Below are 23,948 nucleotides of genomic sequence, written 5' to 3' on the forward strand. Positions count from 1 at the left end.
GATATTGTTGCACACTTTTTTTTTAAAAATACACCTTTATTGAGGGAGAATTTAGCAACTCCACAGCAATCTGTCAAGAACTTTCACCTTTCAGACGGTCGAATAAAGTCCTGCTGTGGACAGTTTCACATAAAACATCAGCTGACCACTGGTCTAAACGTGGAACCGTCTACATTCCTTTAAACTGCTGCATGATGGACAGAAGATGTTCGCTGCGTTTCTGGATGCTGCTCTGCTCTTCCTTCAGCCTCTCCTGGTCCTGCAACACCTCCTCCTGAGGAAACAAGCACACCACCATACATTTAACACCACTTCATCCTAATGTAAAGTCTCCAGCTCTAGCAGGACCGAGCCATGGTGGCATTAAAGCAGATGGATAAAGTGGCACCATTCAGCCTATTTTGTTCTTAGCAGCTACTTACAGTAAGACTGCAAAACATCTCAGTAGTCCAAAAACCATTGGTGCTATAGACTATAGTCTTTAAGTTCTGGCACCAGATGAGCAATTTTCATTCATAAGCATCTTTGAATCTATTGTACCACTCTAATAATGTATTCATAGACCATTTTGGGAACATAATATGGAGATAGTGGGTATCTGCTGTTTTTCTTGAATCATCTGAACTCCAAGGAGTTTCTGTCCATTGTATTTGTTCCTGTCACATTTTTTTCTCACTGTAGACTACTCATTTGTATAAAAACACATTCTGTCCTGAGGCTTCAATAACATCTTGGAAACATTGTCTGAACATTGTTTTTTTTTTTTTTTTTCTTCTTCTGTTATCAGAATCGGACAACATTCTCGAAACATCATCTGAATGTTAAAACGTTCCATCTCAGTTTAGTTTTAACAATACATGAAACTACAAATATCCATAAAATGTCGTTAGAACATTGGAAAATTGAACATTTTTTTGATTATTTGTTCAATAAAACATGTACAATAAAGTTTATTATGATGAAATACAACAACATTAAGCTTAGATTTGGCTATTTTCCTGATGGATTCCTGTGAGTGAGAAAGCTTAAAGCTGCCAGTTCTGTTTGTTTTTGCAGTTTCTGGCTCTGAGAAATAGCCTAATTTTTTCACTTTAAAAAATGAAAACATGCATTTCTAGCTTGCTGCTGGGTTTTGGGGTTTAGTGGGTTTAACTTAATGTACATGTTTTTGTGTTTACTGACTCTGAGTCTGCACAGCTCCCTCCGTTCTCGATCGTTCTCCTCAGCTTTCGCTCGCAGCCACGATTCATTCTGAGAGCGATGCCGGTCCAACATCTCCTGCAGCTCCTGAACCACAAACACAAACATACATGCATCTTATTTATCTGTTAATTTGTTTATTGCTTTGTTTATTGCAATATTTAGCATGATCATGCTTTTCATGCTAACATTAGCATTAGCGTTAGAATACATTCAGATGTTGGACACCTGTTGTTGTTGTTCTCTGTGAGCTTCATGAGCGGCCTTTTCTCTCTGCAGAGCTGCAGCAGCTTTAGACAACTCGGATTTCTCTCTGGAAAAAACAATAAAAATTAGTTCAAGATGCGTAGTTGTGTCTTTGAAGTGACTGGATCTGTTTTCTACTGAGGTTGCTGATGTTGTCAACAGATTCTCAGACATGTCAAAGGTCAACAAGATGACATGGTCATCAATATCCCCCGCCACATGTGATGTCTATGAGTCTATATCCAAAATAGTGATCAAGGGCCATAACTCTGTTAAATATTATCGCACAGGTCTCATTTTCGAACTTGATCAAGGTGTCCATGGTGTGAAGCTACACACTAAATTTCGTAATCATAGCTATAACAGTTTCCAAGAAAAGCTGTCCCCTTCATGTCGGACGGACGGACGGACGGACGGACGGATGGACGGAGGCCAAACCTATATCCCCCTTTTCCACTTCGTGGAGGCGGGGGATAATAAACATGCTGATGTACCGATCCAGTTTCTGAAACTCCTGGTCCAGCAGAGTGAAGGCGGTCTGGATCATCTTCATGGCCTGATCTCGAACTGCACTGAAGTCTCTGTGGACAAACACCTGCAGCAGGAAGTATAAGATTCTTAGTGTATTAACTGGAGCTTCAAACTTCCCCCATTAACTATGCTGTGTGACCTGGATGTATAACACCAATATAGCAAGTATATCTACTCGAGTACAACACTTTTCTTGTGTGTTTGGTGTCACCTGTGTGTTAACTGCAGAGTTCCTGGGCTGGTTGGACAGAAACGAATCACTGAGCTCATAGCGAACGTTGGGAACCTTCGTGGGAGTGAAGCTGTTAACGGTCAAAACCAGAGTGAAACCAAAGTGTCAGAAGTGAGAGATGAGACTCAAACAGAGCATGACCAGAGTCTGAAACCACACACATATCTAAAAACAGACACCCAGGTGTACAAAGCAGCTGCTGACCTATGGCTGACGCCCTGCAGGCCGAACTCTGACAGAATCTCCTTCATGACTGTGGAGACAAAGTTGATTCGGTAGTTTTCAGTCTTCTGACATCAACCTCATAGAGTGCAACACCACAAACAGCTTTGTGGTGAAACTATTCTTGTGCACATGAAACAGAAATCAGTTGACCTAATTATGTGATGAAGTGTCTCCACTTTATGCACCTTGTTGTGTTGCAGGTTAAATGTTGCCATTTTGTCCGCCCAATAGCCCACGAAGCCAGGGCTAAGAACATTTTTACACAAGTTTTTTCACATTTATTAAAAATCAAAAACAGAAATCTCTCATTTAAGAAAGCTATCAGACTCTGCTGTGGCTTCAAATTTAGGTCTGGTGTATCCTGTTATCTTTAAATATCCCTAAGGCTACGTTTATACGAGGACCATCTTAACAGAAAACGCAAAAGTGGCGTCTTGTCATTTCACGTTTAGACGAGCGGTTTTGAAGGAAATCTGCGTATATACGGTGACTCCATAGTGTGTGGAATTCGATTGGATATGCATGCCAGGCAGCTGGGTGGCGCTGTGATAAAACTCCGCCATGTCTACGCGCATGCGTACTGTCTCCCTTTTCAGATCTCCGCCGTAGTAAATGTTCATGAATGGAATCTGTACAGATTCTGTACGTTTGTTGGTACGATTCCTGTAGTGTACATAGAGCTGCCAGAGTTGCTTGAAGGTACGAAGGATGGAAATAATCACACATCTTTGTTTACTTCCTTGTGCCAGCCGGCAAACCAAAGCACCGGCGCACGTATGTGACGTAATCGCATATGTGACGTAATCGCGTATGCGACGTGGTCAGATCTCGGCAAAGTTTTGCGTTTTGCTGTTTAGACGGAAACGTAACGGCGGAGCGTTTTCAACTTTTCCCCTCTGGAGGCCGGTTTCAAATTTTTGCGTTTTTAAGCCACCAAAATGCCGTCCTTGTATAAACGACAGGGTGTTTTGTTGAAATATTTTGACGTTTTTACCTGCAAGCATCCTCGTGTAAACAGCCCCTAAGATGCATCTAGAACTTGACTCAAGTTGATCTGTCATAAATTGAACGGATTTGACATAGCTTAGAAAGACACAGGGTATAAAAAAATTTCTCCAAGGAGCACAATGGCTCCAATAACTCATTAGAGGAAATCTGGAACCACCTACAGTTGTCTGTCCAAACCCACTAACCAAGAAGATGACCAAGAACCTAATGGACTCTCAAGTCAAACCTAAGAAATCCTCTGCAAAAATTAGACCTTATTCATGAGGTCTTTATTGTGGACCAGTAAAATAGTAGCCACTCTTTAGTAACAGGCAGATGAGGAGTTTACCAAACTGTATTTAATATCTTTGAACACCAGGAAGTGCTCATCATCTGCTAATACCACTTCTACAGTGAAGCATGGTGGTGGTATCATCGTGCTATCAGGGTATTTCTCTGTGGCGAATAAATCCAGCCAAATACAGAGATGTTCTTGAAGAAAACTTGCTCTGTGATGCATCAATCTCGTACTGAGGGCCAAAGTAAATATCCAAGACAACACTAGACGAGTCTCGGACCATCTTTGATTGGTCCTACCAAAGCTCAGACCTAAACTACGTAGAACATTCGTGTAGAAACCTAAAGATGTCAGTTCCAAAATGCTTCCCATCCAATCTGATGGAGCTTGAGAGGATCTTTAAGGTAGAATCACATGAAATAAAGCCTAAATCCAGAATCTTATCCAGAAAGTCCTAAGCTGCAGCTGCTGGCAAAGGGGTTTGAATCAAAGGTATGTGTACTTTAATAAATGAGAGGTTTCAGTTTATTTTGTGCATTTGGTAAATAAATATTGCAGGTCTCTTAATACTGTCTGAATCTATTAAACTTCACGGTCCATTCATGTTGCCTGGAGGATGAACCCTTTAGTTTTAACTGTTCCTCTAGCTCCACTTTCAGGGCAAACTGGGCATTGTAGCTCCACTCCTGCTGAGGTTCTACCAACAGCAAAATCACTAGCATATTTGTGTATATTTTAAAATTTAAATAAATCTGTGTCGTGTACCTGGTTGTCTCTCTGAGGGATTAATGAGCTTCATCACCTTCAGGTCATTAAAATCCTGCTCTTCATTCTTTCCTCCAAACACATACAGCTGTTAGCGAAACAAACACACAAGATATTTTAAATAAGAAGCCATAAACAACGATAAACCGTGTCAAACGTTCATCTGTATGCTGACATGGCTGTGGAGGATGAAGGCGGTGTGAGCGTGTCGACGGGTCGGAGGAATCCCGACGTACAGAGGAACCTTCCACTTCATCTTAGCTGCAACGACAAAGCGTGAAATAAGTATTACTGTACATGTCAGTTTTAATGGTGAATCTGCGGCATCTCACTCACCGATACTGAGTTTATGGATTTCATTGTAGGACGCCATCGTGCCGTCCTCATTGGTGCTTTTGCCACCAAACAGGTAGATGTCCTACACGGTTATTTATAAAGGGAAACATTCAATAAAACCATAAAAACAGTATGAAACACTCCATACATGACAGAATATTGTTATTAGAACCACCCATCTACAACAAAGCACACTGCATACCTCACTTGATACTGTTTGAGGTCATTAATTGCAGTATTTCATTTGTGAAATAATAAATCTTTACCCTTTGGCTATTGTTATGTTCCTGTCTTGATCCATTCTGTTCATTTTTTTTTGCATGGTTGTGATAATAGTAATATTTTATTGGCAGTTTTCTATGGTTGGGATGAAAAAATGACTTGAAACTGAGATACAAGGATATCTCTAAATGAGCTGTTACTTTTTAATTGTAACACGTTTGTGGAACTGATAAAATTGGCAAATGTTCAACGATATTGAAATAAACGATACATGAGGCTGTTCTTCTTTAAATGAATGGCCCTAAAGGTTATTTTTGTCAAGTAGCTCAGTTGCATTTCACCTCTAATATGAGGCTACATAACAGTAGATCCACATAGACTTGCAGGGAGGAGGTTGGGGCAGATGGATGGGTCCAAAAAATGCCAAACAGCCATTTAAAACCAAATTTCACATTTCTTTTAACTGTTGGCCACTTCCCAACCTTAACTACCTCTTTATTATTGTATTCATGACATTAGAAGTCCTCTGTTTCACCCCAGACCTTGATGCTTCCCTAATTGGAGTTACATTTGTGTCTAATTCAACAGAGGTGAGAAGACGATTCTATTTGGGCAACTACTTCAGGAAATGCTTGTATGGGTTGTATCAGAAGGTAGAGGGGCGATAGTTCTGGACTCAGTGGTCACCAGTTCTAATCCAGCCCATGGCCCTTTGCTACAGGTCTTTGTTCCATTTTTCTCACTGCTGTCTGCCAATAAAACCTGAAGAAAAAACTACGTGGTTGTTCAGCTTGGAGAACTTCATCTATTGTCTAAACGCACTACATCCTGTAAGGAGGCTGCATTTACTATATATAGTAGAAGATGTCATGGAATGAATCCAACACTTGTTTATGTTTCAGGCTTCCACCTGTGTTGCTGCTACACTCATGTATCACCAGTTAAAGTCTTCCTTTTATGGGTAATAATGCGTTTGTACTTTGTCGTGGTGTGCAGTCAGAGTTTGTCCACTGCAGGCTGCTGGTGATTCTCCTTTAACCTCCCATTTCTGCCACAGAAGGTTCTCTAAAAAAAAAGAACAAAACAAGAGAAATTCAACATGAATGAGTAGTTACTGGAAATCAGAAGTAAAACTGTTGCTTTTTAACTTGTCTTGCACTGTGTTCAACATGTTTGTCTACTGTACCAGCTACAGATTCATGCTTTTATTTAGATTTTATTCATTTTTGTTGTTATTTATCATCATATTTGGTATTTTATTAACTTGTGCATTCTGTGGGTGTTTATTTGTGCAGAGATGTAGTTTGTAGGGTGGGTTACAACAGCTCGAAACTCATAAATGCACCTTTTTAACAACTTTGTCATGTTAAATCATTTATCTTAGTTCATTTTTTTTGCCTGTATACTGGAAAAGTAATTCATTTTTTAAAATTGGTATAAAAATGTAATTTAAAAATTGTTTAAAAGTGAACAAATAGTGGAATTCTGTAACATTCAAAAACTGTGGAAAAAAAAACAAAAACAAGGTGAGAATGGCAACAAATAATTTTTGATTGATTTTTGATGCAGACATTATTTACAGTTTGGTTCTTTCTTTTTTACAAAATATAAATTAATAGGGTTTTCTATGATTTTACTTGATATTTTCATACATTTCAGAAAACACAAAAACTCTATGAAATAACAGTTAAAAAAAGATTTACACATTTCTGTCCTTAATGTATTTTTTAATTTTCAAATAATCGCAAATATCTGTAATGTAATCATTTTTTCTGATTTAAATTAAGTAAAACAGTGAAATAACAGAACTAGCAATTGTAAAAAAAATACAGATTTGTGACAGTTTTGGTCAGATTTTTATGATTAACAAGTAAATGAATTTACAGTTTTTATCTATAATTTAACAAAACAGTAAAATAACAGTAAATGTTTCATAAAATACAATAAAACTATTCAAGAAACACACAATATTTTCAGTTTATGTGAATAACAGAACTAGGTTTATTTAGTGGAAGAACGGTGGTTTAATGAATAATGTTCATGGATGTTTACCTGTACTCAGAACATAAACGTCTTTGCAGAATTCTCCTGCTGCTCCATAACCTCCAAACATGAACACCTGATCACCGACCAGAGCAAAACTCTGACCCCAACTACAGAAAGAAACACAAGAAACAAACATCATCAGATCATCCTTATGTGTTCAGCTTTTATTCTTATTTTTTAAGCTTCTCACAGAGCTGGAGGCGGCGATCCGTTTGTTTTCACCGGAGTCCAGGTGAGAGAAACTGAAACAAACAGAACAGAGTCAGAATATTTAAAAAGCAAAATGTTTTTATTGTTTGTTGATTTTAATAAAAATGACAGAACAGGACAGATCTTAGTAACTTTTACGTATGTGTATTAGTAATTTTTGTACCTGTGTTGAAGACCATGAGGTCGTCCGTTGGATTCCCGTCCAAAACGCCTCCATACACGTAGATGTTGTCTCCCACGGCCACAGAGCTGTTGCTAAGGGCTCTAAGGGCCAAACCTCCAGTTACCAAACACTCCCAGGTCAGAGACACTGCGAGGACATGGAAGCACCGTCACTGCTGTGTTTGGTGTTCAGAAAAAAAAGCCCAGAACCAGCAGAAAGCAGCCCAGAGATCTTCTACTAGCATCCTCACCGATGTCGAAGCTGTAAACTCCTGGGAGACATTCGGTGGCGTTTGGACCGGAAGCTCCTCCAAACAGGTACAGGCTTCCTTTAACCACACTGAGGAAGAAGAAAAACAAAATGTTCTACCATGCAAAAGGAAATTATTTTCCTAGTTATATTTGGAGAAACATTTTGAAACTCCAGGACTCTGGATCAGACGTTCTAATACTTTAGTTTTTGTGCTACAACTTCTGCTCAATCAGTCATAAAAGTCCAATAAAAATGACTTCAGTTTCATTTTTTTAACACATATTTCATATTTCAACTATTCTACATGATTAGTTTGTATTATTGTGACCTGCAGCTACATGTGGTTCAGAAAATATCACTAGCTGACTTCTGGATTTTCATTTTATTGTTAAATTGAGCTCTAAGATGGAATTTTTCATGATTTTCCCCCCATATTTCAACTCCCCCACAATCAAAAATGTTTCCATTTACTTGTCTAATATTATAGAGTCTAAATCAATGGCATGGTGAGAAATATCAGTGAAAATGTTAGGTTTTTATCTTTTAATATTTATGCAGATATTGTTGTTCAGACAGACTCAAGACCAGAAAAACCTGCTGAAAGTGGGACATTTAAAAAAGAAATCCCATCAAAATTTCACAAACATCTTAAAGCTATAATCATTTCTGGCAAATCAGAGATATTGGTACAGAAATTGTTCTAAAAAGCTAAAAATTGGTTCCCCTGTAGCTAGACAGGTTGAGCAGGTAACCCATTAACAGGGGCTATAGTTCTGGACTCAGTGGTCACCAGTTCAAATCCAGCCCATTGCTCTTTGCTACAGGTCTTTGTTCCATTTTTCTCACTGCTGTCTGTCAATAGCCTAGCCGCGCTACACCCATGTTCTGAAGGCACAAGGGTCTAGGGCCGCTCGACAGGGAGGGAGGCGGGCTAAAAGATTGTCTTTGAAATCACTCTGCAGCAATTGGGTAGGTATACAACCAATCAGCGCAACGAACAGGCTGACGTAGTTCCGAGAGCACCGGCGGATTGTGGCTAAGTCCCATTAGCTTCCCAACCAGCGGAGCTAACTGGTATTTTAAGGATTTGCCATATCCCGTCGGCATAAGTCCAAATACGCCTTTCTTCTCAATGAAACACTTCAGTGCTGTCCTTTGTTTATCTTTCTAGTTGAATTTTAGCTTCAAATCTTTAAGGGCTGTGGCCAAAGCCGAGTCGAAAGATAACTGTTTATTGTGCGCCGGTTGTTTCTGTCAGAATCGTCACGCCTCTGTCGTCACTTAGTTACTCCCGCCTTCTGACTCTACACTTCATGGTGATTGGTCCGGCCAGTTTTAGGAGAATCCAGCCTCGAGCCTTATGGAGGGTAACTAGACCCACCCTGGCAGAGAATTAAATTCGTTGCCGTGGGTTGTCTAGCGCGGCTAGGCTAGTCTGTCAATAAAACCTGAAGAAAAAACTTTTTTTTTTTTTAAATTAATGATTTAAGTTGGAACAACCCTCATATGGATCCTTCTGTAGCTACACTACCGCTAAAATGTTTGGGGTCAACCAGCTGCATTTCCATTACCCTTAGATATGCGCAAAATGTAAATAGCGCGATAACAAACTGGTAATGGAAACACCTGAATTTCGAAAAAGGACTAAAATATCACTAAAAAGTTTTTACGCTCTCATGAAGTGGTTTTCCAGACGTTTCGATATTGAAAAATATCGCAAAAGCGCAATGGAAACACTTTTTCCGCCATTATACGTCACCGGACATGACGTACCTGGTCACATGACCAGTTCTCTCGGAGTAAACATGGCGCGGTACGTGTGGACAGAAGAGGAGACTGAGACTTTTCTTGCCATTATTCTTGAGAAAAACATCACTGCCAGACAGCAAACAGCAGAGGAATGCAGAGTGTTAGAAGGAGATAGAAGCGGAAATGAGGGAGAAAGGGTTCCTGCCGTGAAATATCGGGAAGATATTTTACGAGAGTTACGATGCTTCTGCCCAGAACAACCTTCAATGGAAACACGTTCAAAGCGCAAATATCCTTTGTCGAAACTTTAGAAATATCGCTTTTATTTTGCCAAAAACTGTAATGGAAACCCAACTAATTACATGTTTCCATGAAAACTGACACTTTTTTCCATGTGCTAACATAACTGCACAAGGGTTTTCTAACCATCAATGAGCCTTTCAACACCATTAGCTAACACAATGTAGCATTAGAACACAGGAGTGATGGTTGCTGGAAATGTTCCTCTGTACCCCTATGGAGATATTCCATTAAAAATCAGCCGTTTCCAGCTAGAATAGCCATTTACCACATTAAACATGTCTAGACTGGATTTATCATTCATTTAATGGTATCTCCATTGAAAAAGAATAGCTTTTCCTTCAAAAATAAGGACATTTCTATGTGACGCCAAACTTTTAAATAGTAGTGTAATTAATAAACTCCAAAACAACCGGAAAAAACAAACTAAACTTCACTTCCTGCTAACATCTTGTGGGGAAACAAACCTGCATTACCTTCATTTTTATTCACAATCATTAATCTAAGGATTTAGAGTCTGTTTTTATCACAATAAAGTTGTTTTTTTAATTATGGAGATATTCCTAATAGACTCAAAAATGTAGGACAATGTGAATGAAGACGACTTTGGGACGTCTTTCTGTGATATTTCTGGACCACTACTGGTGCGAAGACGTGGAAAAATCTTTCTGAAATCTTATTTTCTATAGGGAATGAATGAGTAAAGCAATGCATTACATATTTTAACAGCAATAAATAATGTGTAATCCAGCACTGTTATTGAGTAACAAGCCAAACATTTGCTAGTACAGTTCAGAGATCCTTCTTATGAAACCAGTTTAAGTCTCATAAATGGAACCTTGGAATTTCCTTATTTCATTAAATGTTTCATGTAATATTATGTAAAGTACTTCAAGCTGCGTTCTACATTTGCGAGAAGCTACATATGTGACGCAAATAACACCAACATGAAACAAGTGGAAATAATGAAAGACGACGGTAATGCAAAGTCTTTCTTTCTTGAATTATTCCCAGAATGCAAACAGAGAAATCGGAGACTGATCTTTTGTGCCAACCGTCCGAGAGCTTTACAGTCTTATGCAAGCTGCTGCAGTTTGTTTGAACTCACAGTATGAAATATGAATGCAGTAGAAATATGAATAATTGAAGCTGAGTGGTTCAGGTCTACCAGAGAGTGTGTCCTGCTCTGGCCGAGGGAACTTCTCCACTCTGAGGAATCTCCTCCCACGTTACATCATCAGGAGTAACTACAAACAACAACAACAACAACAGCACGGTGAATTATTTATTCCTCTCAGCCACAGTGGGGATATTACATAAGGCTCAACCAAGAAGAACCAGACAAAGGATTCTAAAATATTCATTTTACCTCTTCAAATACCGATAGAAGTGTATTAATGTTACCTTCGGATGAAGCTTGAAGATCCTCAGATCAATTCTTTTAACCCTTTTGTTGGGTCTACATGGAGTTTTTTTATGGTAGAAAACCCATCATGTTTGAATCAAGCATCAAAACCATATTGGAGCTGTGGTGGACCAATGACAGCCTCAAAAACACACAGAAACCCATCCTGTCAGCTGCAGTTTATTCCTCTTCCTCCAACTCGGTTTCCAGTTCAGACATGTTTGCTTGAATGACTCCAGGATTACAAAGTAGACAGCATCTCATAGAATTGGTGAGATATTGTTGTTCAAACAGCCTCAAAATCAAATATATGGGGAAAAATGCTAGAAATGGGCCAACAGGCAATTTTTTGAAAAGTCAAGCAGATGTCTGATCTAAAACTGTGATGATTTGAAATGGAATAATCCACATGTAAGCTGATTAATCAGAGGGAGCTGAACTAAGTTAGGCAAGAAGTGGCCAAAAAGGTGCTGAGCAATAATGAATCTGGGAGAACCTCATCATAATATGATCAAAATGTGATAGTTAATAGAGTTGTCTCTTCCTGACAAATGCCCTGGAACCTGACATGTGGTTTTCTCTCCTGTAGAATAAATCAGTAAACATCCAGTTATTAATACTCCAAAAAAATGCTTTTTTCTGTTTGTTTGTTTTTTAATTTAGGGCACCTGCTTTAAAGACACCCTTTACTGTCTTCATTTATTATTTCTAACCAAACTACGTTGTATCTCAACATAAGACCTGAAACCCATGGTGAAAACATTTCTTTATGTTTTAAATGTTTGCGTACAGTTTAGATTCTACATTGTTAACATAAAAAAGGATCCACTTTTAGGGTCTTTTCACTCCAAACCAATATTTCGATCCAGTCAGCTTTGGTTTCCCATAGTTATTATGTGAGTGTTGACATACCTACATGTGTCTTCCTACACTTGGCATTGATTGATTTGCAGTTGAGGATCCATGATGCTATTGAAGGCATCATAAGAAATTCAATCTATCGTCATTAGTTGAAACGTTGCTTTTTCTAACTGTATCACACACTGCCATTGATTCTTTATCTAAAGGAGGCCTCTATCTCCTTTGTCCAGAATGCTTCCTCTTTTAGAATATACCTGGAAATGAGTTGTTGGGCGTAAAAAAACTTGGTCTCCTTTTTCGACTGTTTCCGTTTCAGTCCCATCAATAGAACTCAATTTAACTTCCTGCATTGTTTCTGAAAGTCTAAACCCCTCCAAAACGTGGTTCAGTTTGATCCAGATTAAGATGAATTGACCAACATTCACATGTTTAGTTTGGCGTGAAGGAGTTTTTGCACCAGAAATTTTGGTTCAGATGAAACTGAGAAGTCTAGATTGAAAGAGATAGATACAAAAGCAGCATCAGCTACGGTCAAAAAGTCTACTGGGTGATTAAGATATCTTTTCCAATACAATCTAAAACACAGCATTAAGCCTTAATCTGTACCTGTCAGCATGTAGAAGTCGTTGAAGTAAACGTGACAGTCCTCCTGAGTAAATACGAAGAGACAGATTAAAACCAGATTCCATATTTCAGTCATGTCTTTCTGTTCCTGAGTGAAAAAGGTTGAAAAACGAACCTCTTGGTTGATCCTGGAGGCTCCTCCGAAAAGAAAAGCAACGTTTCCTGCCACCGCTAAAGCATGGCCATGTCTGGGAAATTTTAAAAAACACAGAACAAGACGTCAAAGACATAGTAAAAGATCATCTTTTCAAGTTTGTAATCAGTGTTTCTAATCTTGGCAAGCCTGTATCGCTTTAAAGGAACAGCAGCCACTGAACCTGCAGCTAAATAAACCATTTCTCCTTCACCTGCACATCACGGACATCAGAGAGAAACCACGACATGATAAAAGGGATAATCTTAGATTTTCCACTGAGTCTAATCAGAAACTGACCAAAAGATCACAAAAGTTGGAGATAAAACAGTTTGACTCACCTTGGGCTTGGAGCTTCTCCTCTTATTTCTTTCTCCAGCCAGTGACCGCTGGCTAAAGCCATCTTCACATCTGCTGCCTGTCTCTTCTACACATACAAACACAGACATTTGTACCATTTAAATTCCTCTGGAGTTATTGGAGTAACCACCGTTTAACCCACGATGAGTAGTAAGAATACAGGCACCGTTTGGTATGGATTTGACTTGTAATCCCTAAACTAAACTCTCTATAAATCTCGTCTTTTTCAAGTTTTGATAAAGTTTTTAAATACCCCATCCAATAAAAATCTATTTCTTTTGACCATCTAATGTGTCCAGATGGTGATTTTTAAAATAGAGATTCGGACCTCCAGGGATTCAAACATAGCAAACCCAAGGAACCAATCCTGTCAACCCCCAGGGTGGAAATTTCTGCATCCACATCCTTCTTTAGAATCGATTTCCAATTCAAACATCATTTACTCCAGTACTGCAAATTACGTAGCGTAGCTTTACAGTGCTGTAGATGACCTGGTATGTTTGAGATGCATTGAGTTGTAGTTGGAGAAAGATGTTAGGACTTCATGAATGCGGACACAGTAAATTAAACAATGGTGTAGGGTTTCACTGAAGCCATTTTAAGGCGGGGAGGGATTATTTTCATGGAAGAAAAACCTGTAAATATGTAGCTTTTATGTATAGAGACGAGTTTCTAGGGGTTAAAATCAACAACTGGTAACAACTCTCAATAACTTCTTTTCATTTTATTTTAATATCTGATGTTGCTTTTCTGGTTGTCAAATTGCCATATTTGCAGCAAAATGACGGCCGTTATCAAACATTCTTTAAACTCTGATGCCATTTCACCTCTAGGTGGTGCTACAGCTGCAAAATTCCAGTAAATTTCCATTAAATTACAACATGGCCACATTGGAGATGTTGTAGTTCCATCCCAAGTATAAAAACAGTGTGAACCTACCTGTCGAGGTTTGAGTCTGTCAGGTGAGTTTCCTAGTTGTGTTGTCGTCTTATTGAAGCTGCGTTAAGGTGAGTCATCTCGGTTTGGACAGGTGTCCTCTGAGTCTCAGCTTACAGGTGAGATACGCTTCCCTCTGCAGATACGCTGTCGCCTGGCAACTGACACAGTACTGGCTGCTGTTGGTGCTGCCTTGACAGAAGAGAAGATGATTAAAAGAAGCTGCATAATCATCATCACACTGTACAGGATCAGATGTTCTGTCAGAGACACTAAATGATCCACAGACGTCACAATAAAGAACTAATAATCTGCATTTCAGAGCAGAAATGTAATGTTTTTGGTTTACTGTTGTCTTGTGAAGTGCGTTTTCTGCTCATTATTAACTACTCAATGACATTTATGTACAAACAAATACATCATTATTTACAATTTATCCTAGAGAAATGACCCACTCCCCTAAGCTATTACGGGTTTGTTTGAAATCCTTCATTTTAACTCACTGTTAAATGTGTATATTTGAGTTTGAGTGCATTTTATAAGCCGCAGATCTGACAGTGACTGTAACTGAGAGAGAAGCTGCACTGCTGATAGAAAATTTAAAAAAAGACGCAAAGATTTGCAGTTTTAAGTCCTGACGACAGATGGCGCCAAACTCACAGAGGAAGTGGAGGAGATGGAAACGAAGAACTGAAACTGAAGGTAGAAGGTCGGTGGTTCTGATGGATCTTACGGTGTGCTTTGTAGATTTTAGAGCAGTAACGTGTTGTTTAACCCAGCAAAATCATGTACTTTTAGCTATTATTGGTTTTCTGTTGTCTAACATTGGTTTTAACCAATGGAGTTCATATTTTTAAGACTTTACTTTATAAAGACTTTAACCTTTGTATGACAATCTGTTAAGATATGAGCCATCGTAGCTCGCTGGTTTTTGATGTAGACCTGGTCTGAAGTGGTCCAGATTGAAAAAGCACACTAAAATCACCATGTTTTTAGATTTTAACACAGAAAATAATAGTTTTCCAAATCAAAAATGATGTTTTATAGAGTCTTTAGCCTTTGCACGACAATTTATTAAGATTTGACCCACCTAAGCTCACTGGTTTTTGAGCTGGACCTGTTCCGGATGAACAAAAGACAATAAGACAATAAGATCTCCAATATTTTACATTAAGGGTGCAGAAAAAATGGGTTTAACCGTAAAATAGTTGTTTGAGATTGGTACTTTTTCCGAAATGACATTGCTTGGAATACACCCAAAGGTTCAAATATGTTTTTTGTGTTTTGTAAGCAGAAGGAAATCGAAAAATTCATTGATTTTAAGTGGCCAAAGTTCTGAGATGCATTTTGTTCATTTCTCCTGACACCGTCTCACATCACATTCCTTTATTTCTTCCTTTATCCGTCCATGTTTGTTATTATTCTTATTACTGGGGACGTTGTGGCACCAAAAAGGTCAAACATGGACAGAATCCAGGCCCAAAGAGGAAGCAAATGTGACATCAACCTCCTCATAGCTCTGATTATCTCCTTGAAATCTGACAGGATTCTAAAATGAAACATCATCGTCTGATTCTCTGCTGATTGATGATGTAAGTTGTCACGTTTCTCACCGTCACCACTCCTTTTTTTGTCATGTTTTATTCATGCGTGCGCGCGAACACACACACACGCACGCACACACGCACACACACGACCAACCACAGCTATCGACACGTGATTTGTCTCTATTCACCTCCATCTGCCACTGTCAAAACCAACTGAAATGCAGCCTCCCTTTCAAAATAATGCATGCATGTTATTTATTTTAAAACAATAATTTTGAGACGGATTCAAAAAAATATTTATCAATTTAAATCAGATATTTTTTTCATTTTTTAAAAAACAAATAAAAAATAATTCATATTTCCCCGTGTTTTGATGCATATTTTTTAATGTATGACTTTAATTGTGAAGGCAGGATGCTGTTGTTTCTGTCTAACTTGACGTGTCGACCATCAGGCTGCTGTCACATTCATTCTTCATCTTCTCAGTTTGTTATTTTCTCTTATTTCCGGTTTCATGGTTGTCAAATAAAACATCCCAAGTCCATCCCTGGTTCCTGTACCCGCTCTGACCCGGGTTAGTCCGGCTCACACTGGCTCCAGGTCTTTAAAAACCTTTACTGGACTGAACCGGACCAGCAGCCTCCGTCAAGTTCTGCTGATGGGAGGGGAAGTAGAACAATTTGACTTTCAAAATAAATGAAACCACTAACCTGTTAAAACAAGAACAGATTAACCTATTTAAGGTTAATAGGCTTTAAAACTGAACTGTTTCATTTTTTTAATTTCAACATTAAGTTTACTTAAATGTCACAACCACAAATAATCTTACTGCTAAGCTTTTGTTTACAGGACTGTAAAGGAATCATTATTGAACCCATTGTTGATAATGTACACCGATACTTCTAAAATTGATTGTCTGCATGACTTAAAAGGCCTATTTTTTGTCCTGTTTTTCACAAATTATTTATTTTAAATTTCAAATGTCCCCAGAGTTTCAATTTCTCAACTCAAAACACTGCATAGATGATTTATTTCACCACAAGGCCATAACTTCTGGTTTTAGTATAGAGTCAATAGGTTTTTTTTTCTTCAGTATACGTACTGAACCCAAGGAAAATGTAAAAACTGTGTTCTCCCTTTACAGCTCTTCCAGGTCAAGATGTAACACTGATGTCTTACAGCTCTTTGTGTGTAAAAATACCATATCAACCACTGGTTTGTTCCATCAGTGATGTTTTTTGACTGCAGTGACAGAATTGTGAGTCCATTATCCTCCATGCCATATCTGTATATTTGTAAATTCATCATGTCATATGTCTACATATCCATATGTAAACTTAACCTTTCATAACCCTACGTATCCATATGTAAATTTCACTGTCATGATGTTACATATCCATATAAAGTTTATCGTACCTTAGCATTGATGTAGGTATATGATGTTGGAAAGCAAGCCTTTATAATATTTCTTTTAAAAACTCCAGAATGAAAATATTTAGGATTTTTTCCATTTTTACCAACACTTATTATGTCTTTATTATGCGTTTGTAAACGGTAATTGGGTCACTGAAACCTGTGACATCTGTTTCAGTGTTGGTGGATTTTGCATTGAACGACGCCTTTACTCTGAAAACACACACCGGAAGTGCGCTGCTGCTTCCGTCCACCTTGACGTCTTCTCGCTCGGCGGATCGCTGCTGAACCTGTCGGCGGATCTACCGGAGACTCTGAGGGATATTTACTGGTGGCGGTGTCTGTTTTTCTCCGTTATCAACCGTCAGCTCGGTTTTTAGCCTCTTCGGGGCTACTCAAGGAGGCATCCTGGAAGCACCCGGAGAACCGCGGATATCTACGCGGCATGGATGCTTCGTGACCCGCGGCAGGTGCGAGGAGATGGCGGGGGAGCCGCCGGCAGCCGCCGCTGGTCGGGTGGTTCTGGTCAAGAAGATCATCATGAAGGACGGAGCCGCGGTGGGTGAAGACCCGCCATTTTAATTAACGGTTACTGCTGCTCTTTCTAGTGATGCTTTAAATCCGGAGCTGCTGGGAACCAACAGAACACTGAGGGAACATTGGGGGAACGTTCCCTAAAGGTTCCCTGATAGTTAGATTATATTTCAGATAAGATCCAACATAATCTATCCATCAGGGAACCTTTAGGTAACGTCCCCTGAAGGTTCCCTGATGGTTAGATAATGTTTCCTGTAAGATCTAACTTAATCTAACCATCAGGAAACCTTCAGGGAACATTCCCTGATGGTTAGATGATGTTTCCTATAAAATCCAACATCGTCTACTCATCAGGGAACCTCTAGGGAATGTTCCCTAAATGTTCCTCAAAGGTTCCTTGAAGGTTAGACTATATTTCCAATAAGAGCCAACATAATCTAACCGTCAGGGAACCTTTAGGGAGCGTTCCCTGAAGGTTCCTAGATGATCAGATTATGTTGGATGTTATAGGACATTAGCTTTTTATTTGTAAACACTGCACAGGAAACTTGAGGAAACGTTCTTTAAATGTTCCTGGAAGGTTCCCTGATTGTCAGATTAAGTTGGATCTTATAGGAAATTAGCTTTTTATTTGTAAATACAGCACAGAAAACCTTCGAGTAAGATTCTTTAAACGTCCCCTAGAGGTTCCTTTTGCTGTCAAATTCGTATAGAATCCAGTTAAACCTTAATTTACACTGAAAAAAATCAGCTACTTTAATTTAAATTATGTTCAAAATGACAAAAATAAAAGGGTCAGTATGTGTGTGACATAACAAGTGTTCTATCATGACGTAGCCTTGTCAATGCTGCTTTAAAATCATATTTTTTGGCCATTTTGAAAGCAGAACAGCACCAAAATCACATAACCTAAGCAAGCAAAGCCTTATAAAATAGTTACAATTTTATTTTTGCTGTTAATGTGAGCGTCACCGGGATGTAAAATAAAGCAGATGAAACATTGCAGGTGAAAATAAGGAGCCTGTGTGTTGTAAAATGGCTGTAGGTGTTGTAATGGAGACGGCGTGGCCCTCAGATGCTCAGCTTAGCCGATGTGTTCAGGACGGATCCATCATGTGTTACATAACAGCCCTCTGCCTGAAATCCACCCAGAGACTGCAGCTCCACTCTGCTCAGCGTCCATTTTAACAGCAACAACAGCGTCTCGCAGCGCACAGGGATTTGATGGCAGAATAATAAAATGTCAGAAAAATAAAATGACCTTTGCGTCAGACGTTGGGGAAATCTGCTGTTAGATATCTAACCCACGTGAGGATTTATAGCGTTTATCTGTCTTAGATCGCCGTGAACTGAATGTTTATGGATGCTGAGACCAAAAACACAATCTGAGGACGTCACCTTCATGTGGGCAGCTGGGATGAGGATTTTTAATCGTGTACCGAATGAAAATAATAAATAAAATAATCAGTAATGACAGTAATCTTCAGTTGTAATGTTCATTAATGAGTTGTAAGAATTACTCACAGTTATATCACTCTCCTACACTGAATCATTGTTATTTTAATTAGGCTTTTTGAATGTACAAAAATGTGTTCTTTCATGTCCATGTGAAAACAAATTTCTTCAGAGGAGTCATAGGGGTCTTGGTGGCCTCACTTAGTCTTTATGCAGATTTACACATGAGTCATTAGTCATTATCCTTTTGTTTCTTCATGAAATTTTCTTGTATTTTTTTGATGAATCATAGTCAGGTTAATTTTCATATTTTGACAAAAAATGTACAGAAATATGTTCTTTCATATCATTAGAGGGAGTCATACATGTCTTGGTGGCCTCCCTCATTAGTCTCTTTCTTGTTTCTCCTTCAGAGGACTCATAGTTGTCTTGGTGGCCTCACTAGTCTCTTTCTTGCTTGGTCTTTTTTTAAAATACAGATTTACACTTGTACCATATTCGTTCTATACTCACACGCAAAAGAAACACAAGTTTCTTTTACCCGAAGAAAAATTAAATTTGGTTTCCCAAAACAAAATGCATTTGGTACTTTGTGGTGCATGGTGTGTTCTTAACATTTTCTGTTGCGTTTTGTAAGGTTGGTGTGAAAAACAGAAAACGAATCGTCGCAATACACCAATGCATTGATGATGTGGACATGATTCACACTTTGCACGTGCAATTGAATACGCACGATTTATCGACACCTTCAGTGGGTATAAATTTCATTCAAGATCATAGGCATTTCCCTTGCTGTTTAACTATGCCACGCTTAAACCAAATTGAGAGGAACCAAGCCATCGGACGTCTGCAAGCTGGAGAGTCTGTCCGCTTCAGGGAAGGTCATCGGTGCTCTGTGTGGTGTTGTATCAACGCTGGAGACGGTAAATGGTGGTGATGTTGACATTAAAGTGACGGGCAATGTCTCGGACAGACTCTCCAGCTTGCAGACGTCCGATGGCTTGGTTCCTCTCAATTTGGTTTAAGTGTGGCATAGTTAAACAGCAAGTGAAATGCCTATGATCTTGAATGAAATTTATACCCACTGAAGGTGTCGATAAATCGTGCGTATTCAATTGCACGTGCAAAGTGTGAATCATGTCCACATCATCAATGCATTGGTGTATTGGGACGATCCGTTTTCCGTTTTCTCACCAACCTTACAAAACGCAACAGAAAATGTTAAGAACACACCATGCACCACAAAGTACCAAATGCATTTTTGTTTTGGGAAACCAAATTTAATTTTTCATCGGGTAAAAGAAACTTGCGTTTCTTTTGCGTGTGAGTATATTTCTGAATGATGGATTTGTTTGTACTCGTAAAGATCTTTATCGACTTAGAAATTTTCTTGAATTTCGTTGTTTCAACGCTGAATCATTGATGTGCTGTTTTCCTTTTATTTCTAAAAGATGAATTTAACTGAACTCTAAGAGATATTCAGTGACTTGGAAAGGTTCTAGTATTGTTGATTCATGGTGAGTTTACTTTGTTTCATGTCAAAGTGTGAGCAGATTAGTTTAGAGCGAGTCATAGCTGTCTTGGTGGCCTCCTTCACTCGTCTCTTTCTTGCTTTGTTTGCTTTAGGCTGATTATATTTATAGACTTAAACATTTTCTTGTATGTTGTTGTTGAGCCATGGCCAGTTTAACTGAGATGTTTATGGACAAAAATGTACAAAAATATAAACCTTTCTTCAGAGGGAGTCATAGCAGTCTTGGTGGCCTCGCTTGTCTTTTGCTAACTCAGTCCTTTGATGGAGGTGAATCATTTTCATCGACACTGTATCTAGTTGATGAGGATTTTTTAAAGCTTCAGTTCAATATTTTTTATGTGAATATGACGTCATAACCAGAACTGCTCAGTATTCTAAAGCAAGGATGAAAATTTAAAGACAGTAGTTGTTTCAAATAATAACAAATAAAAGCTGCGACTGTATTAAATGAAATAAATAACTTCTAATAATAATAAATAAAATATTTCCAGTATTAAAACAGTAGGAGCTTTATGTTAACATTGGAACAGGTCATGACTCAGGAGCTGCATCTGACATATAAATATTTAAATAAAGTTATAATAGTGAAAAATATATCTTGCATAACATATATTTCAGCCTTTGAGATTTGCTAATTACATTGTTTGAAATTGATTGTGTTATGCTTTACATCCGCGATGCACATCTGGTGGAAAAACACGAATATGTCCAGGGATTATCGGAGTACATGCATCCAGAAAATGAGTATTTTTGTTGCATTTACTCAGAATATCTGCAGTGAGTCTATAAATACACAACTGTGCAGTACTCGGCAGAGGACAGGTAAGTGGTTGAGTGTGTAGTATGTGCATATGTTGTGTAATAATACAGAAATATGAGGTTAATGTGCTGCAGTCAGAGATGCTTCTGCCTGTAGGACTGAATATTGAACCGTGATACTGACTAAACACTGTCCAGAACACGGAGTACAGAAAACCGTAGAGTACAGGAAGCTGGTGTCAAATGTTAGATTCATAATGTCGCTCGCTTACAGGCAGTTCAAACAGTTTGTGGTCTAAATCCTGGTTTTCAGACGCTATTTTAGCTGTGGTTCACTGGTTCTGTTGGTTTCTTAGTGTTACTATCACAGTTAGACATCATATAGTGTAGAAAGAAAGTGTAGTTTAGTATGTTCTTATTACCATTTTCATACAAAAACATTTTAATTGGGTTTTTCCTGTGATCTGTCCGTACTGCTGTACAATCACAAATACATCCTGAGGTGTATTTTTATGTGTTTCTTTGTGACTACAAACATGTCTTCTATGTCGACACGGTGTAAAGTAGAGCTACTCTGTTTTGATAATGGAATAATCTACACATTTTTGAAGCAATTAATCAACTATTTGGAATACGTATTGCACAATTACTTATTAAATGTAGCTGGAGACATATGCTAACTAACTTTAAAGACAGTTAACAGGCTCTTCGTGCTCTTTTGTGATCTGGTGGAGGCCTGTGCTGTGTGTTTTTCTGATTTATGTAAGTTTGCTCCTAAAATGCTGCAGGTTCCGATACCCAGCTTTATATTTTATAGGTGTTAAATTTAAATCTGATGAACACAGATGAATAGCAGTATTATTGAAGGGTCTTATAGTTTCTGTGATAACTTACCAAAGACGAAGTGGTTGCCAACTGTGCTTGTTGACTTGATGGATTATTGGTTGTTGCTGTTGAGCTTTTCATCCTTTATGTCAGATTTTGATTAACTTTTGGTAAGCTAATCGATAATTAAATTCTTTGGTGACTAACTTGGCAAGACTTTATTATAAATGGCACCTCGAGTTTAAAGAATCACGATAATTACATTTTTTGATCAGATTTTTGTCTTGCTAGCTGACATCTTTCCTACTTTTTTTCCAGAGGATAAATCCTTTTAGAAGAAAATTTCCAACTTTACCTTCACTATTGGTGAGATTCTTGAAGTCCCTCAGATTTGTCTTCCAGTATCGATAATTTCAGAATGTCCATCATTATCCCCTTAAATACCAAAGTAAATATACTGTGTCTTGTGCTTTTGAGTGTTGCGCATCGATAAACTATTCAGACTTAGTTCCTGATGTTGTGGACAGCAGATCATACTCTGATTCTGATCACATACTCCTTAGCCATGAAAACAGCGAAATCATCAGCACGTTGTTGTTTTTCTTGTGAAGATTAAGATGGACTAAAAATCATGTTTTAATGATGATATATGTTCAAATTAAACACCCCAATGGAGGAAAAATGGGTTCTCAGTGACTTTGACAGTAGCGTGATGGTCGTTTTGAGTATTTCTGAAACTGTTGATCTTGTGGATTTTCACCACAACAATCTCTCTCTAGACTTACTTAGAAGGGTGCAGAAACTCCAAAACCATCCAGAAGAACGGTCAGACTGGTTGGAGTAGTCATCCAACCTGGAGGTGGATGGACTAGAACAGCAGAAGATCATGTCTGGTTCTTCTACTCTGAGCCAATGACAGAGATGTGAAGCTCATCAATAATGGTTGTCTTTTATGGTTACATCCACAGTTTAGTGAACAGAATATGGATCTAGCAACGTCTGAGGAAGTTACTGGTACAAGAACTTTGGAGGAACAGCAAGAAATAGAGGAAAAAGTAGTAATCAGCCCAGAGAAAGCTGAACTGAAAGCCAAGTATCTTCACCTTGAAGTATTTTGACACTATAAATATCTTAATTTGTCTAAGAACAAGTTGGAAACCAATCAAAATACTAAAGAACAATTGGCAACATTGAAGAGCCTAATTATCAGTGAAAAACATCCTGTAAAGCAGTAGCTGAAAATGTTTCTCAAGATCTTAAAAAGACTGAAGACCTTCTTTGATGTCTAAAGATATCAGTAATGTAAATGGGTGTTACAGCTTTCTTATTCTAACAGAATGTCTTTTAAAAAAGTCTGCTCTGATGAGTCTCCATTTCCTGCGAGTCTTTAGATAATAGGTCAAAATAACAAATCCATGGACTCAACCTACTTCTCGCCAACAGTCCAGGGTCCAGGCTGCTGCTGCTGTTGCTGTAAATGTGTCAGGATGTTTTTTCTGGCGCTTTTTGGGATCCGTACAGCCAATCTGAGCACCAGTGGCCTCCCCAGTTCAGATCTCAAAGGAATGTTTCCAGCATGGTGATTAATCCATGACACCAAGAACTGAGGCTGTTTACAGGCAAAGGGAGGCCCTGCTCGCTTTTAGTATTCTGCTCCGGATGCTGTGTGCTCAGTTTGTACTTTACCATTCACAAGTCGGCAGTAAACAAGAACAATTCAATGAACCGAACTGGGCCGGAAACTATTTTTCTCTTTGTTTCTTGTTTAGTCTGTTAAATGTCAAAAACTAGTAACAG

At 38.5% G+C, this 23,948-nt stretch overlaps 3 protein-coding genes across 5 annotated transcripts in view; 2 read left to right on the forward strand and 1 right to left on the reverse strand.

Moving 5' to 3' along the window:
* Positions 1-23,701, reverse strand: zmp:0000001301 (uncharacterized). Of its 3 annotated transcripts, none has more exons than XM_051938869.1 (21): positions 23,582-23,701; positions 22,937-23,055; positions 14,085-14,273; positions 13,127-13,212; positions 12,768-12,840; positions 12,635-12,677; positions 10,931-11,009; positions 7,712-7,800; positions 7,462-7,608; positions 7,279-7,330; positions 7,095-7,195; positions 6,022-6,107; positions 4,821-4,902; positions 4,660-4,745; positions 4,485-4,572; positions 2,414-2,462; positions 2,189-2,279; positions 1,941-2,041; positions 1,429-1,513; positions 1,183-1,287; positions 1-274 (listed from the first exon to the last, which is right to left on the reverse strand). In XM_051938869.1, the coding sequence occupies exons 4-21, from the start codon at positions 13,186-13,188 to the stop codon at positions 170-172; spliced, it is 1,524 nt and encodes a 507-aa protein (XP_051794829.1). In that variant the 5' UTR covers positions 13,189-13,212; positions 14,085-14,273; positions 22,937-23,055; positions 23,582-23,701; the 3' UTR covers positions 1-169. The 3 variants fall into 3 exon arrangements, with proteins under 3 accessions (XP_051794829.1, XP_051794831.1, XP_051794832.1); XM_051938871.1 differs by having other exon boundaries at positions 22,937-23,050; positions 23,582-23,693; XM_051938872.1 differs by lacking the exons at positions 22,937-23,055; positions 23,582-23,701 and adding an exon at positions 14,585-14,680.
* The window catches only part of txnl1 (thioredoxin-like 1), a 76,594-nt gene that overhangs the window by 42,772 nt on the left and 9,874 nt on the right, over positions 1-23,948 (forward strand). The gene's annotated exons all lie outside the window — the stretch shown is intronic.
* mfsd14ba (major facilitator superfamily domain containing 14Ba) overlaps positions 17,278-23,948 on the forward strand; it is a 23,040-nt gene continuing 16,369 nt past the window's right edge. The window contains exon 1 of the mRNA XM_051938868.1: positions 17,278-17,599. Coding sequence (XP_051794828.1) covers positions 17,522-17,599 — 78 coding nt within the window. The 5' untranslated portion in view covers positions 17,278-17,521. The remainder of the gene's footprint in view (positions 17,600-23,948) is intronic.

Source organism: Acanthochromis polyacanthus, chromosome 18, assembly GCF_021347895.1.
Source record: "Acanthochromis polyacanthus isolate Apoly-LR-REF ecotype Palm Island chromosome 18, KAUST_Apoly_ChrSc, whole genome shotgun sequence".
NCBI classification, from domain to species: domain Eukaryota; kingdom Metazoa; phylum Chordata; class Actinopteri; family Pomacentridae; genus Acanthochromis; species Acanthochromis polyacanthus.

Bases quoted from the DNA above. Each gene is read 5' to 3' on its own strand.
- zmp:0000001301 (XM_051938869.1), bottom strand. From the start codon at position 13,188: ATGGCTTTAGCCAGCGGTCACTGGCTGGAGAAAGAAATAAGAGGAGAA. The intron at 2,280-2,413 runs GTCAGCAGCTGC...GACCGTTAACAG, and splicing joins CTGCAGGGCGTCAGCCATAG to CTTCACTCCCACGAAGGTTC. The intron at 1,288-1,428 runs GTGTCCAACATC...TTTGTGGTTCAG, and splicing joins ACAGAGAACAACAACAACAG to GAGCTGCAGGAGATGTTGGA.